Genomic DNA, 14,352 nt, shown 5'->3' with positions numbered 1-14,352 from the left:
ACCCTTTTGCAAAATTATGAACATTTGAGCAGAAAAATTATACATATTAAAAATTATTACTTTTACAGTTTTTTAGAAAAATTGAGGGCAGTTCGTGTAACTCTTTACCATAAATATAACACTAGCTGGCAGCTGTTAAAATCATAGAATTAGAATAGTCTAGAAACAGCATATGCGCTCAAACTGTATCCGACTAAACTACTCACAAATGAGTAGTTTTACGTTTTGGCCATTAGGTACTCTGTAGACGTCGCTTAGTACCCAACTGCCGATATAAATTCAATTATGCCGTGTTGTGTCAAAATACTGCTGGGATTAAAAGGGAATACGGTAGGATCACATTTCATGTATAAGAAGTGAATTCACAAGTAATATTTTTTAAGAATTCGATTATTTTACCATCTGTCAGATTGTTAAATAAAATTACCTGGACGAATTTTTTTCCCGGCTTTCTATTAATAAGCCTTAGTATAATATATTAATTGGTTTTGATTTACTAAATGATTATTTAATGATTTCTTTTAACGTTTGCCTTATAAAAGTACCTATTTTTAAAAGACCAGTCAGTAAAATATTTTTTGTTGTAAAATGTAACATAGCATAACACAAAATTATCTTATATTTGTGTTAATTGTTCCCGGTCTGGCAACATTACGGGGCCTCTTCACGCATGCTGGATGTCAGGTAGAGAAGGGACTTTTGGACACAGTATGAAGTACACAAACTCAGTTCTACGTGCCTTCTGATATATTATAATTCTACAGATAAAATATTGAATAATGTACTTTAAAAACATAACTTATTATTTACTTATTACATAAATTGGATTGTATTTACGAATAAAATGATCTCAATATTTTGTTTGTCACAGTTGCAGTGCAATCATATTTCTTCAACGTATATCTGGGCAGCATTATATCTGATTTTGATGAAAGTTCGTTAGAGAATGAAAGTACGGAAGGCAAACCAACAAACTTATTTTTTAATTGTATTATTGGGGACATCAATAAGACAATGTCGATGTGGTGAAAAAAACTTTACTGTCCAGTAAAGTTGATTCAACACATACATGTGATGTTTTGCAATGGGGATGTGCAAAAAGAAAAAGGCAAATATTTTTCAATTAATTTATTTCATTTTCCTATTTCTATCTGTAAAAAAACTACAGAAGAAATAAATTTGTACAATAAAGTAGTTTATCTTTCAATTCATATTTTCAACCTATGGCGTATGATGGTACGACACTACTGTTTGAGTTATGGAGTACACAATCTCATTAATTTATTTCATGAGTGTAAAATGATTTATTTACATTATATAATGGCAACATTTCTTATCGTGTAAATCAGAAAGCATAAAACAAAATCATCTAGCATTAAAAATGCAATGTATTTACTATGATTTTTCTACTGTAAGTGAATTACTGCCCTGAAATTGTGGTACATATATATTGTGGTACATTATACGTAAGATGTATTTAAAATTGTCTTGTTGCAAAGTATTATATAATATTTACAGAGTTTAAGAAAAGAATTTATGAAATCACTCTGCAAACTGTGCTGTAATTGTTACATTAAGCAAAAGAGACATTTTGAAATACAGGTATATAAAAACACATATGTACTGTTTAGTAATCTATTTTCCACAATTTATCAAAATAATCATAAAATTTAGGCCAGTGATAGCAAAATAAGAGTTATTTATTTTTTAAATAAGTGAGATTTATTAAATGTGGTTTTCTTTTCAGACTTAAGTGACATTAAAGCCAAGAGTTAACAAAACACAAATTTAACATTCAAGAAACATTGTAATAACCAAACGTTTAGCAATTTATCATAATGTATTAAAGAAAAAACCCTGTTTACACCTATACAATATTGAATTGTGTTTTATATGGCAATTGCATTCAAATTTATTTAGTAATACAAACAAAACTGTTTCTAGAATTAACATAAGACCAGCTTCATAAACTTAATTTGTTTCAATTAACTCCAATATTAGGTACATATTTGTTTTCTTGATTAATTTTTTACATCCCATTAATTTTCATATTTTTATGGCAGTAATTCAAATACAAACAGCAAATATTTTGAATCGGTGAATATTTTCCAGGACAAAGGTAAGTAATAAATATGTATTTATGATAATAAAACAAAAAATATGTACAAACTCCTTTGTAGGCTACTAAATTATAACTACCTACATACATTTGTATTTTTAATGTACAATCTTTTGATGGTTTGATTTATCCAAAAAGCAGTAGAAGTAATGATAATGAAAGTAAGATAATTTCGTCTGAATTATTTGAAATGTCACTAAGACTTGGTGTGAGAAAAAAACCAATTAAAATTATTAAAAACAGATCAGCGTGAACTGTATGAATTATGCAATTGCTGCGAATAGTTAATAATAATAAACTTATAATTTTAAAATTGAGTTGATGAACTGGATTTGAATTAATAACAGGTGAGTTAAACAGTCATCCATTTTCTGTATTTTGTAAAGAAAAAATAATTGAATGTTGATTATTAATATTCAGTTATTGAATATCGGAAGTAAAATGATAATTAAATTCATCGGGAAACATATTTGAATCGATACTAAATTTATATCCGTGTCAACCAGCCTTTTTCATGTTCATTAATTACTACATCTTTTGGAAAAATAGCGGCATAAGCTTTGTAAGTTAATCCAGTTTCAATAAAAAGTCTTACAATGGAATTAAACTAATTATTATTGATAAAAATGTATATGATTTACAATAAATAAAATTTCAACAGTTTCAGAGTACAAAAATCGTAACAAGTAATGTACAACTTGTGTTCACACAATTAAATACACGATATTGAAAATACTATCAATACACTTTACAAAACATGGCAGTCTTTTTGAGTTATATCTACTTAACTAAATTATTAACAATTTTCGATATATGTATATACCTAATAGACGTATTTACATTCACAGATCACTTTTACGTTTATATTCACAGATTTTTTTCATTAACTACCTAAAGGAATATTTTCACTCTCTGCGCACTTCTTCAATTTCCACTATGTACACATTAATTTATTTGATAATACTACAACGGCATTTATAATATGTACAACTTTAAATTACATTTAATGTTTTGCACCATTGAGAATTAGTTAATTTGTTACTAGTTCCACACTGTCTATATTCGTAACGTCGTATCTTGTAACGCATGATGAGGTTTGTGCCCCCGCGCATGGTGCAGACCAGGCGGTACCATCGGGGATATTGACGGTGACCTTGTGGCTAGAGGCGACAGCGATGGTGAGAATGATGGTGACATCGCTGAAGAAGTTGAGAACCCACCAGGTGTTGTGTCATGGCTGATGGGAGATCTCGGCAAGAGAAGAGTTCCCGCTCTCCCAGACAGAGATGGAGCAGGAATACTTCTTGGAGCCACACTTGTGAGCAATGGCGGAGGAGCTCCCTTCACTCCAGGGTGGCTGGGAGCTTTGCCTTTCGCACTTGAAGTACCGCTATTTCCACTTTGTACAGATGCTGTATCATCTTTTAATCTAGCTATTTCAGAGAACACATGAGCTAAAGGTTGGTACTGAGGACCCCAGTCAAGAAGATAGTCCCAGTTATAACTTCCAGTGAGTTCTTCTTCTGAGTGCACAATTGAACTCAAGCTGCCATTCATAGAAGGCCCTTGAGTTGGAGCCACACTCGGATCTCCGGTTGGAACACCAAATGCTCCCAGCACCATAGCGCGCTCGACAGCTGCGCCCACTTCTCCGGTACTGCTTCCTCGATCACTTCCTGCTACATCATTTAATTTAGCATATATTAAATTAGTTATATCATTTTCATTTGCTGCATCTTCATCAAACATATGAAGAGGATCTAAGGGAACTCCCGCATGATGAAGAAGAGCGTCTTTGGCACTACCAACTCCTACACTTTCTGAACATCTTCTTGAAGACGTTGATGCTCCTCCTGTAGTGGCTGTATCTACGATTCCTAATCTAGCTAAATATTCTTGAGTATTATGTACTGATACGTCTGAGAGATTGTCATCATCCACATCGTCAGTTTGTCTGTGTATTCCTGAATCTCTTTGTAAAGGTCCTTCATTAATCATTCTAATTTCTTCATCTTCACCATCTTCCCCATCTTCTGCTGATCCTCTACCGCTAGAACCAGATTGTTCTGAGCCTGATAATTCCGATGTCGTAGCAGCTCCGGAATTAGAGCTTGCGGTATGAGGTCCGTATGGAGGTATTTCATCATATTTTGGAGGAGCAAATTGTCCACCAGTACTAGAAACAGTGCTTCCTCCTCTGATTGGTATTGTATCAAAAGCACTTGGATCTACGTAGCTATTTGATGTGCCAACTGTATCAGAACTAAGCCCAGGTTTATTAACTTTCTTATGACGTCTACTTCGCATATGTAGGAACAAAAACACTGCTGCACATGACGCAACAACCAGTATAAGAGCAATGAGTAAGCCTAGGGCCCAGTGTGCTAATCCACCTGCAGCTGCGGCAACCGCGGTTTTCTTAGAGCTTCCACCAACTAAATTAGTGTTAGGATCAGCTAATGGATCAAGGGCTATTTCTACAACTGTCATATTGGTTAACGAACCTTGACGACCAGAGCTTGCTGTAACAACTAAACTTATATCTCTTCCTGATTCCAATGTTGCTGCCGCATTATCTAATTTCTTTTTTACAATAACAGCGCCTGTGGTTCGGTTCATTTTGAAGTAGGGATGTTGAGTTGTCAGTTGGTAAACCACTCTTCCATCTGCACCTTTATCCCTATCTGTTGCTGTAACATGGCCTACGATATAACCAACAGGTAAAGCACCTGACTTTGGAGTAGCTAAAGTGAAGCGATAAGTCCTTTCTGTAAATTGTGGATGAAATTCATCGCGGCTTTCAATCTCTATTCGTACCCGCACACTGGCAGTTTTTCCACCAGCATCACTAGCCTTTAATGTAAAAGCATATCTATTCTTAGTTTCATAATCAAATATTACGTTAGTATTTACTTGGCCAGTGATGGGGTCTATTCTGAAGAGTTTCGACGACTCATCACCGTTAGAATAGCCATTAGATGCAGATGATACAATAGAGTAATTTAGCATACCAAATACTCCTTTGTCAAGGTCTGTTGCTCTCGCTGTGAACACTGTTGTACCTATCGGTTCATTTTCACCAACAAATTCAAAATACTCCGATACTGGGAATTTCGGTGCATTGTCGTTTTCATCAGTTAAAGTTATTTGCAAGTTGTTAAGTGTGCATAATTTTGGAAGTCCTTTGTCACAAGCCCGTAAAACTAAAAAGTATTCACTAACACCATTATCATATTCCAATGAATTGTTGACACTGACCAACCCAGAAACTGTGTCAATTTTGAATAAGCCTTCATCGTTACCAGAAGTGATGTCATAAGTAATTTCTGAATTAGGATCTTCAGCAATATCTGCATCTGTGGCAGAAACTTGAACAACAGAATTTCCAATTGGAGTTCCTTCACTTATGGTACATTCGTAATCAACAGTGTTGAAAACAGGAGCATTATCGTTGCTGTCTTCAACATTAATATGAACCGTTATTGAAGATGCGCTGTCGTCATTTCCAGGTGAATTGCCTCGTTCATTGGCATTTATCCGCAATGAGTAGGTATCGTGAATTTCTCTGTCCAGCGACTTGACCAATAGAAGAGATCCATCAGGATTAATTACTTCAAAGACTCCATCATCATTTCCACTGAGTACTGAAAAGTCCACTTCATTTTTGTCAAGCTCGGATCGAATTGACCCAATCCTTAGGAAAATCTTTCCTTTTGGTGTGTTTTCAGGCAAGTTGATTCTGAAAAAAAAGACAGAAACAATTAGCATTTCATCCTCAAGAGTAAATTAAACAAGGAAATATTTTTTGATTTAAAAATATTTTTTTAAAAAGTCAAAGGGATTATTAAAGAAAATAAAAGATTCTAATCAAAGTCTACTTTACTGGTTTTTAAGTACACAATATATACATTCCTAGCTTGTTTCACATTCAGAAATCTTATCATACATGCACTTCAGTTCTGTCTGCTTTTGACATGACCAGACTTGAGATATTGGTTTATCCGATAATGCCACGTCTTCCATGGTTACCAACGTTACCATCCAAAAAAATAATGAGATGTTTCTTAAGCCTGGGCGTTCTGTGCTGTAATTCACCACTGTAATTGGGCCTCCAGGTCTGCTGTAGTGCAAAAAATATAATAAAATGATGATACAACGCGATTGGTGTACCGATGCAGTGCTCTATGCACCGTTAGGTGCGGAAAGGGAATAATGAATAATTATTACAATACGTAAAATTACCTGTAGTCGTCTTTTGCGAAGTGCGGCTTCGCCTGGCCAGCGGCACGCGCGCGCACGCGCAGCGCGGCCACGGCGTGCTGCGGAGGGCTGCCGCCGTCTTGCGCGCGGATGGCGAGGCGCAGGTCCGCGCGCGCGGCGAGCGCGCTCCTGTTGGCCAGCACGACGCCGGTCGAGGGCACGACGCGCACGCCGCGCACCGCCCCGACGAGGGAGTACGTGATGGCGGCATTCTCGCCGTCATCAGCATCGGTAGCGTTGACGCGAAGGATCTCTACTTCGGCGCCGCCCTCAGTTTCTGCAAAACAGTCATGGAAACCAAATCAGTAATATGCACATAAATTCACAATGAGGAACTTCAGCCCTACGGGAAATTGGATACAAAAAATGTTTTCTTACGCGGGGTAAAATTTAGAGCATTAAATTGTTATGCAAAGTTTCTTGAAAATGTACAGAAAAAATAATAATAAATATTTTGATAAAAACGCACTACTTTAAATGACGTCACTGGTTCATGTGAATAAACCTATAATCTAAGAGCTATGGAAGATTTCCGGTCTGCTTGTCGCTTCTGGACCAATGGGAAGAACTGAATGAGAATAAGCGGAAATGAACCTCTGACGTTACACGCGGAGTTATTTCAGAAATACAAAACTTTGAAAAATCGTAGCGCCGATAATACGATATATAAATATAAAAAAATATATATTTTGACTTAGTTTAACAGTCTATTAACAAATATTTTTTTTTTAAACCACTGAACTTCCTCATTAGCAAATACTAACTCTCAACAGAGATGAAGAACGTTTGAGATTTTTTAAAAGTTTTTTTTGGATAAGAAAGTATAGCTAGCCTTGGCATTTGCAGGTTTAAGTGGCCGCTTTACACACTAAAACATTTACCTATGTTTGAATATCTATATGTTTTCAATAAAAGCGTTATCTAGTTCGTGAAATAATTCAGTTGGCTGAATCTCAGTTTTTTTTATTTTTCAAAAATATTTACACAATAGTCTTAACATTAAAGTCTTGCTAAATTGTAAGCAAACAACTTGTCAGCAGGTTCTTATATATTGCTTCGATTTTTCATACTTAACCTACATTAATCATAATTTCATTTGAGAATCATTACATACTCTATTGCATTATTTAAGATTAAAAGCTATCATTAATACAGAACACTTGTTTCCATTAGCCATAATTTGAGCATTCGTCTCACTCCTGTATTTAACCCACTATTTAATATTGTTTGATAACATGTTCAATATTTTAGGTATACTGTATTGCAGGGTCCTTTTGCCATATTTATTACAATATCTAGGAACAACTGGCCCGTATGAAAGGGATTTAACACTAGGTTTACTAGTATGGACTAGTAAACCTGGTGTTGTAATCATGTACCAATTTGTGTTCATACCCGAACTGCGACGCATGCCGGAAAATTAAGTTGTACCAAAGTAGAGCCCTATCTGATAATTGATTTACGGATTTATATATTAATAATATTGAAATATTGTGCCTCTGGCGGTATACATCTTTACGTAGTAGCGATTTGATCATATAATTTTGCAAAGTTTGAATAAAATTAATATTAGTTTCACTTGATAACCCCCAGGAAGTAGTAGCGTATTGTATAATTGATTCTGAGAGAAATACATAAATAATTCGTTAAGTATTAACAAGGACATATATTATATTATATTTCTTATTGCTCTTAATCGCTTACACAATTTTCTTATATTTACATCCCATTTAAAATTACAATCAATTGTTAAACCCAAATACACATACTGCTCTTTAACTTCACAAAAATCAATAGATGGAAGAATTGACGTAATTCTGGGTGTTCTAAAATAGACAAAATAGTTAATGTTACATAGTGTGTGAAGTGGCCACTTAAAGCAGGACAGGTATAAATGCCTAGACATGCATATTTTTTTCTCTAAAATGTTCTCCATATCTGGTGTATTATGTTTATCTTATTAACTCCTAAGGGGAGAAATCCAGTCTTTGTCTACAAACCAAAAATAATGTTGATTCGCAAATTAGTTATTTATATTTTTGTTTTATTTTTTTTCCAATGTTTTTTTTATTCCTGTTTTAGAAATCATTTTTTGACCGTTTACTTTCATTTTATTGTTATTTTTGGCATTTATTATTTTTATGTTTTATCTTTGTTTGTTTTATCTTAGGAATTTAAAAAGCATACAGCGCAGCGTAAACATTTTTTTTTCAATAAAAACTTTTACTAGCGTAAAAAAAACAAAACATGCAGTGAAAAAAATGGAACAATTAAGGTTGAACTTGCCAAAATACTTACAAAATACATACTCGTATACCTATGTAATAGGGTATTTTCAAGTTAAAAAAAATAACCAAAAAATTACAATGGAAACGCGTTTTTTAAAGAGACTGGTAAAATAAATAAATGGTAAATAAAATTTGTTGAAATTTTAGCGTATTTCACCAGCAAATAAAATAACAAACAAACGAAACTAATTCGGTCCTTAATAATATAAAAAATGAACGCAATAAGTTTATTTCAACAAGAATACGTGCAACATTGTTTACAAATCGCGAGGAAACCATTAAACATGTAATTGAATCGCAAGTTATTTGATTTAATAATATTAATGTATTTAATCCGACATGAACAAAGTGCTGGGAAGGGCATGAAGTCCGAAATCCCCGAAGGTATTGCCTTAAACCTGGGTGACTTGAGCCGCTTAAGACATTTAAAAATGACGTTTTATTTTATTTTAATAAACACTCGCTCGAGTATTTAAGTATAATACCCACGTATGCATGACAGGGCTTTGAACATGTTAATAGTATTTTTATATAATAAACGGTATTTTTAATGCACTGAATAAAAATGTGCCTGAAATTTGATAAAAGTTTATATTGTATTTGTGGTTTAATGTTCATACGGAATATTTTCGCAAAGGTGATCTGTTTGTCGCCGTAAGAAAGAATTTCCCACACGCTGGTTCTGGTTACTATTGCGTGGTGTGGCATTAGCACGGAGCGCGGTATCCGCCGCGTATAATCCCCGGGAATCATATTTGTCAGGTCCGCTGGGCAATCAGCGTCACCTTGTTAATTCCCTTAATGGGTACTAACTTATACTTCATCGAATGCAACGCCGATGCGACGGCCAAAGCGAGGGAGCCGGCAAGACGCAAAACGATGACAGAGCGCGGCATTATGTCCCACCGGGCTGCATTAGCGTACTCCCGGGGCGTTTGAAATGATCGGCCGAAATACACGAAAAAAATAAAGGCAAAAACAAAGCGAATAAAAAGTAAACATTTCAACACGCCAAAAGAACAAACAAAATTGGACGATTTTATAATTTGGGCGAAGGGGCTTTATAAAACTGGTTTTTAGTAGACATGTTGTCCCCGCTTTCCAAACTGGAATTGACACCACAAAGATAAAGAGACTGATTCTGGAGGCGGAGGAGGCGACGGGAGGGGCGGACCTTTCCTCTGACCAAATTGAATTTCGGTACGCCATTGTAACTCAAACGGGAACCGGTCGAGTTTAGCGATGTTTAAAAAGCGCGTCATCGCGGAAAGAGAGGAGATCGCAGATATGAAAAAGATAAAATGGAAAACGAGAAGTATTTTTTTCGTCGATAGCTCTCCCTGGCGGGGTAGAAGATACCCACACCCGACTCGGACCACGGCGGGCATCATACTCTCCATCTGATAGCAACCAGGTTCCTCATTCATAACTCACACTTCGTTTTGTGGAATCGGCCATTTCTTAACGGTTCAACGACTGCTCGACTGGAAGCCTCAATGAAATGGTCGAATAAAACACAATTTGACTTGGAACGAAAATCCAAGTAACGACGATTGATAACATATATTTAAATAGAGACATAAACGCCTCCGCTTCTCCAAAAAAACACATATCTGAGAGCAAAAATCAGGCGATAAATCTCTGAAAAGAATATCTACATCGAAAACATTTAAAACAATAATGGATTCATGGTGTATTGAACGACTGCTTAACGTTGTAAAATCCATCAAGAAAGTATAAAAATACACATTACATGAAGAGAAAAACATATGCTATTGCATAATAATTTAAGGGCATGACCGTTGCCTGATTCCATAAAGTTGTCGTTGGTCCACTTGTCCCAGCATCCCACAAAGTTTGCTGACACTCGACAGTCGACAGTCGACAGGACCAGAGAACGCAGATGCGGCGGAGCAATGCCTCGCCGAAAGCCAAATAACTTAACATTTACCCGACTCATTTAAAAGGAGCGGGATTTAAATTTGCCTTGTGGCTTGGCACTGCCAGGGGCTAGATCGACAAACAAGGGTGGATCGAGCCAATTGTTTTCTTAAAAGATCAGCCTCGTGCAAAGCACTTCCATAAAGAGATCGGAAACAAAAAGGCTTTACTAGTCCTCGGGTACACGAGCAGTAGAGTTATGGCATATTTGTATCGGTGTTATTTAGGTGCCCATTCATTCGGATTAATTAGTTTTAAAAGTTACAAATATATGCACGAATTCTATTCAGTAGACACAAAATAATGCATTGTTTTAAAATGTAACAGATCTCGGTATTTTTGATAAAATATGTGATTGAACACATCGCGCATCTGATAAAATACAGTCAGTTATGACTTATAAAACAGTTATATTTATAAAAAAACAGAATTTCTTGAAGAGCTAAAAAACAGAATTAACACGTCTTAAAACCATGTATTTTTAACTGAGTTTTTTTCTTTTTCTTTTCACACTTTAAAGCAAAGATTTCTCTTAAAAAGGGCTTTAACATTTTTTAAAGAAAATCTCGATTGTCATTAAGAAAATAGTGCAAATATGACACTCTTTGAGAACGGCAGCGTTCAAAGATCAATCAAGCTGGTAAATCGTAAAGCTAGAATTATATAAAAAATGAGAGATATGAGAGTTAAAAAAAATAAAATATTCAGTATACTCGTACATGACTAAAAATCTGTTTTTTTTAGTAATGACTCTATTTTATCAAACGTGCGACATCTTGACAGTCAAAGCTAGACGAATGTAAGGATTTGTCAAAATAAATAATTTTTTAAACATTAAATGTATTAAAACCATTTATTGTTAATTTGTTAGAAGCAATTTAGAATATGCATCAGTGATATGCGAAATGAGATATTTTTATAAAATAAAAAAATAGTTCAATTTCAAACTATAAATCAAAATTACCCGGTACAATGGCGGTGTAGGCAGGCTGCTCGAAGACTGGGGGGTTATCGTTGTCGTCCGTCACCCGCAGGACGAGGGCGGCCCTCGCCACGTGGGCGGCGTCCGAGGCCAGCACCGTGAGGGAGTACTCCGCCCTGGTCTCCCGGTCAAGCGGGCGGCGGAGCACCACTCGGCCGCTGAAGCGGTCCACGCTGAAGGGGCCCCCGCCCTCAGACACGCTGTACGTCAGGGCGGGGCTGCTGTCCACGTCGTTGGCCGTGACCGTCGTCACGACGGATCCGACCGGAGTGCCTGGAAATATTCAATAATTATTATTTCAATTTTAAAAATCGCGCCTTGTACAGTGTGTTCAAATGTTCAATAATCCCAGGTAAATGTGTTAGTGGCTGTCGGTGAACCAGTGGCCTTATTTTGTAACTAATTCGCCCGTATCGTAATGAGAGGGAATGAGAGCGAAATACAATTTTGATTACATTAGAGTGAGATGGATATATGACGAACGAACGAATTTGCGAAACGAAATTGTGACACAATAAGCCCGCAGGTAAACGTACAAGTTTCGTTTCGTAGATTTCCGATTTAGGGGGAGCCAATTCACCAATCAGCAGAACTCACCGAAGAGAACTTGTGACATCACACACGGTGTAATTTCAAAATTAGAAAACTTTTTTTAATGATTGCGCTAATAATATGATACATATATATATATATATATATATATATATATATATATATATATATATATATATATATATTTTAATTTTGGCTTATTTTGATGGTCTATCAACAAACAAAAAAACCCCTGAACTCCCCCTAATTGTTTTATATTGTATCACTTCACAGTTTACAACTATATTATGCACTTATGTAATAATTGCAAAAATATGAGGCTAGCACAGAGACATGCATATTTTATAGGCCCAAAATTTTTAATTCTTTTTTTACTGATAATATTTCATTGATCCCAAACTTCAAAAATTTTCATTTTTTTAAATACACGCACTATTCTGGATTCAGACTTAAGATTTAAAATCTTTTTTTCTATGGTATATTTTGTTGCCCTTTAATAATAAGGAATATTTTAATGTTTTGTTTTAAATATTTTTTATTTAATTTTTTAATTATTTTGGTGTAATATTATTTTATTTTGATGATTGAACTACGCTGGATTTGGTTTGCGAATGCAGTGCCCTTATCTACCACTGAGTGTGGATAGGCAATTGATGATGATGATGAAAATGATGAAAATGATTTATTATTTTAGGTATTTTTTTAAACTTTGTAAATAAGAATACCTACGTATGACTTCAATAAAGTAATATATGCACTTACAATAATGTATTACAATGAAAACTAAACAATAAACCATTAAGCATGGACGAGGGCAAGAAAGTTTCGGAGCGAAAATTCCAAATGTAATTAATCACTAACAAATGGTGACCCTAAGTTTGGTATTCGGAGCGACGAAAAAATGCAATACCGCCTAATAAATACAAGGAAATAAATATATTTCACGAAGGCTTCTTTTAATCTTGTCTTCGAAATCGAACACTGCGGATGTGTCGGTGGGTAGGTATTTTATGCAATCTGTTCCCCCGGGTATAGGCGGCCTTATACTCGCATGCAAAACGGGACTCTTGCATAAGGAATAATCCACTGGGGTGGACACATCTTCATTTCAAAAGGTCATTTTATTTCACACTGCCACAACATAATCAAAGGACGTAACAAGTTTCGTGTTCAATTTGAAAACACTGGCTTCCATTTTGTGTTTCTTCACACAATTGTATTTAAGTATTGTAAAGGAAAAGTTAAATTTTTTCATACAAGACTTTTTTTCAAAAATTAATTTTTGCGTTTTTATGGTTAACTCAAAAAATTCAATTTTGGGGGTCACATCTTTACAACTTTTTACAATTGTAAATAACTCACTATGAGAAAGATAGGAACTAAGTTAGGGTACAGGGGGTTCGAACCTCAAACCTCTGATTAGCTACAGGACCCATAACACGGTTCCTTTATTCAGAAAAATACGTATTTAGAGAGTTTCTTACCCAGAAACATTTACAAATACAAGTAAGTGATAAACAGTAGTAAAAGTACTCGTAATAAACCGCGTTTCAAGCAATTTGTCATCGGGTGCACTAAAATAAGTTCAATAATTTACTTTAACAGCTATAAAAACGTATACAAATGCAAGGTATAAAATATTTTTTTTAAATGTAATAGTGCAAAAAATTCAATGTAAACAAACCTAAGCGCATATGAAAAAAAGAAATTGAAGAAAAATAGATAAATCCATAGACACATCTTTCATAATTACCATCTAGGTATTAGTAGTAAAATAAATTATATATATGTTAATTAATACAAACAAGATCTCTTTTGTAACCAATTACGCAACATTTTATTTAACTCTGGACAACTTTTTAGGTTATTTGGCAATATTTTTTACCAATAAGCGTGTTATAATTATGTATGAAAGCTGGTTTTGTTTTTGTACATAAATGAGAAAACTAAACAAGGAATTGGTCAAAATCAAAGATCAAGAAATCTTGTGGCATTTTTTTTTCAAATTTTTAACTTTTTCCTGTTTTAAAATTATTTGGATAACAAAACATAATGCACTAAATCACAAAAAATCCCGAGCTGAATAAAGTTTTTCCCTTTCTCGGATTAGCGCAGTTTTAATTTTAAGTAAATAAGTGTTTAATTTAGGGCCAGCTGCATAAAAAAAAAGTTAAATTATATAAAGTTGAAAGAATTTTTTTTTTGCGTTT

The 14,352-nt window shown here is 34.7% G+C and overlaps 1 protein-coding gene across 1 annotated transcript in view; it reads right to left on the bottom strand.

Moving 5' to 3' along the window:
* Window positions 1-1,115: 1,115 nt before the first annotated feature.
* The window catches only part of ds (dachsous cadherin-related 1), a 452,538-nt gene continuing 439,301 nt past the window's right edge, over window positions 1,116-14,352 (bottom strand). Inside the window, exons 15-17 of the mRNA XM_088224360.1 lie at window positions 11,573-11,863; window positions 6,362-6,656; window positions 1,116-5,858 (exon numbers count right to left, since the gene is read on the bottom strand). Coding sequence (XP_088080486.1) covers window positions 3,176-5,858; window positions 6,362-6,656; window positions 11,573-11,863 — 3,269 coding nt within the window. The 3' untranslated portion in view covers window positions 1,116-3,175. The remainder of the gene's footprint in view (window positions 5,859-6,361; window positions 6,657-11,572; window positions 11,864-14,352) is intronic.

The sequence above is a fragment of the Micrasema longulum genome, unplaced genomic scaffold, assembly GCF_059751315.1.
Source record: "Micrasema longulum isolate JH-2025_06_02 unplaced genomic scaffold, ASM5975131v1 h1tg000280l, whole genome shotgun sequence".
Lineage (NCBI taxonomy): Eukaryota > Metazoa > Arthropoda > Insecta > Trichoptera > Brachycentridae > Micrasema > Micrasema longulum.
This window is presented reverse-complemented; position numbering and strand designations above follow the sequence as displayed.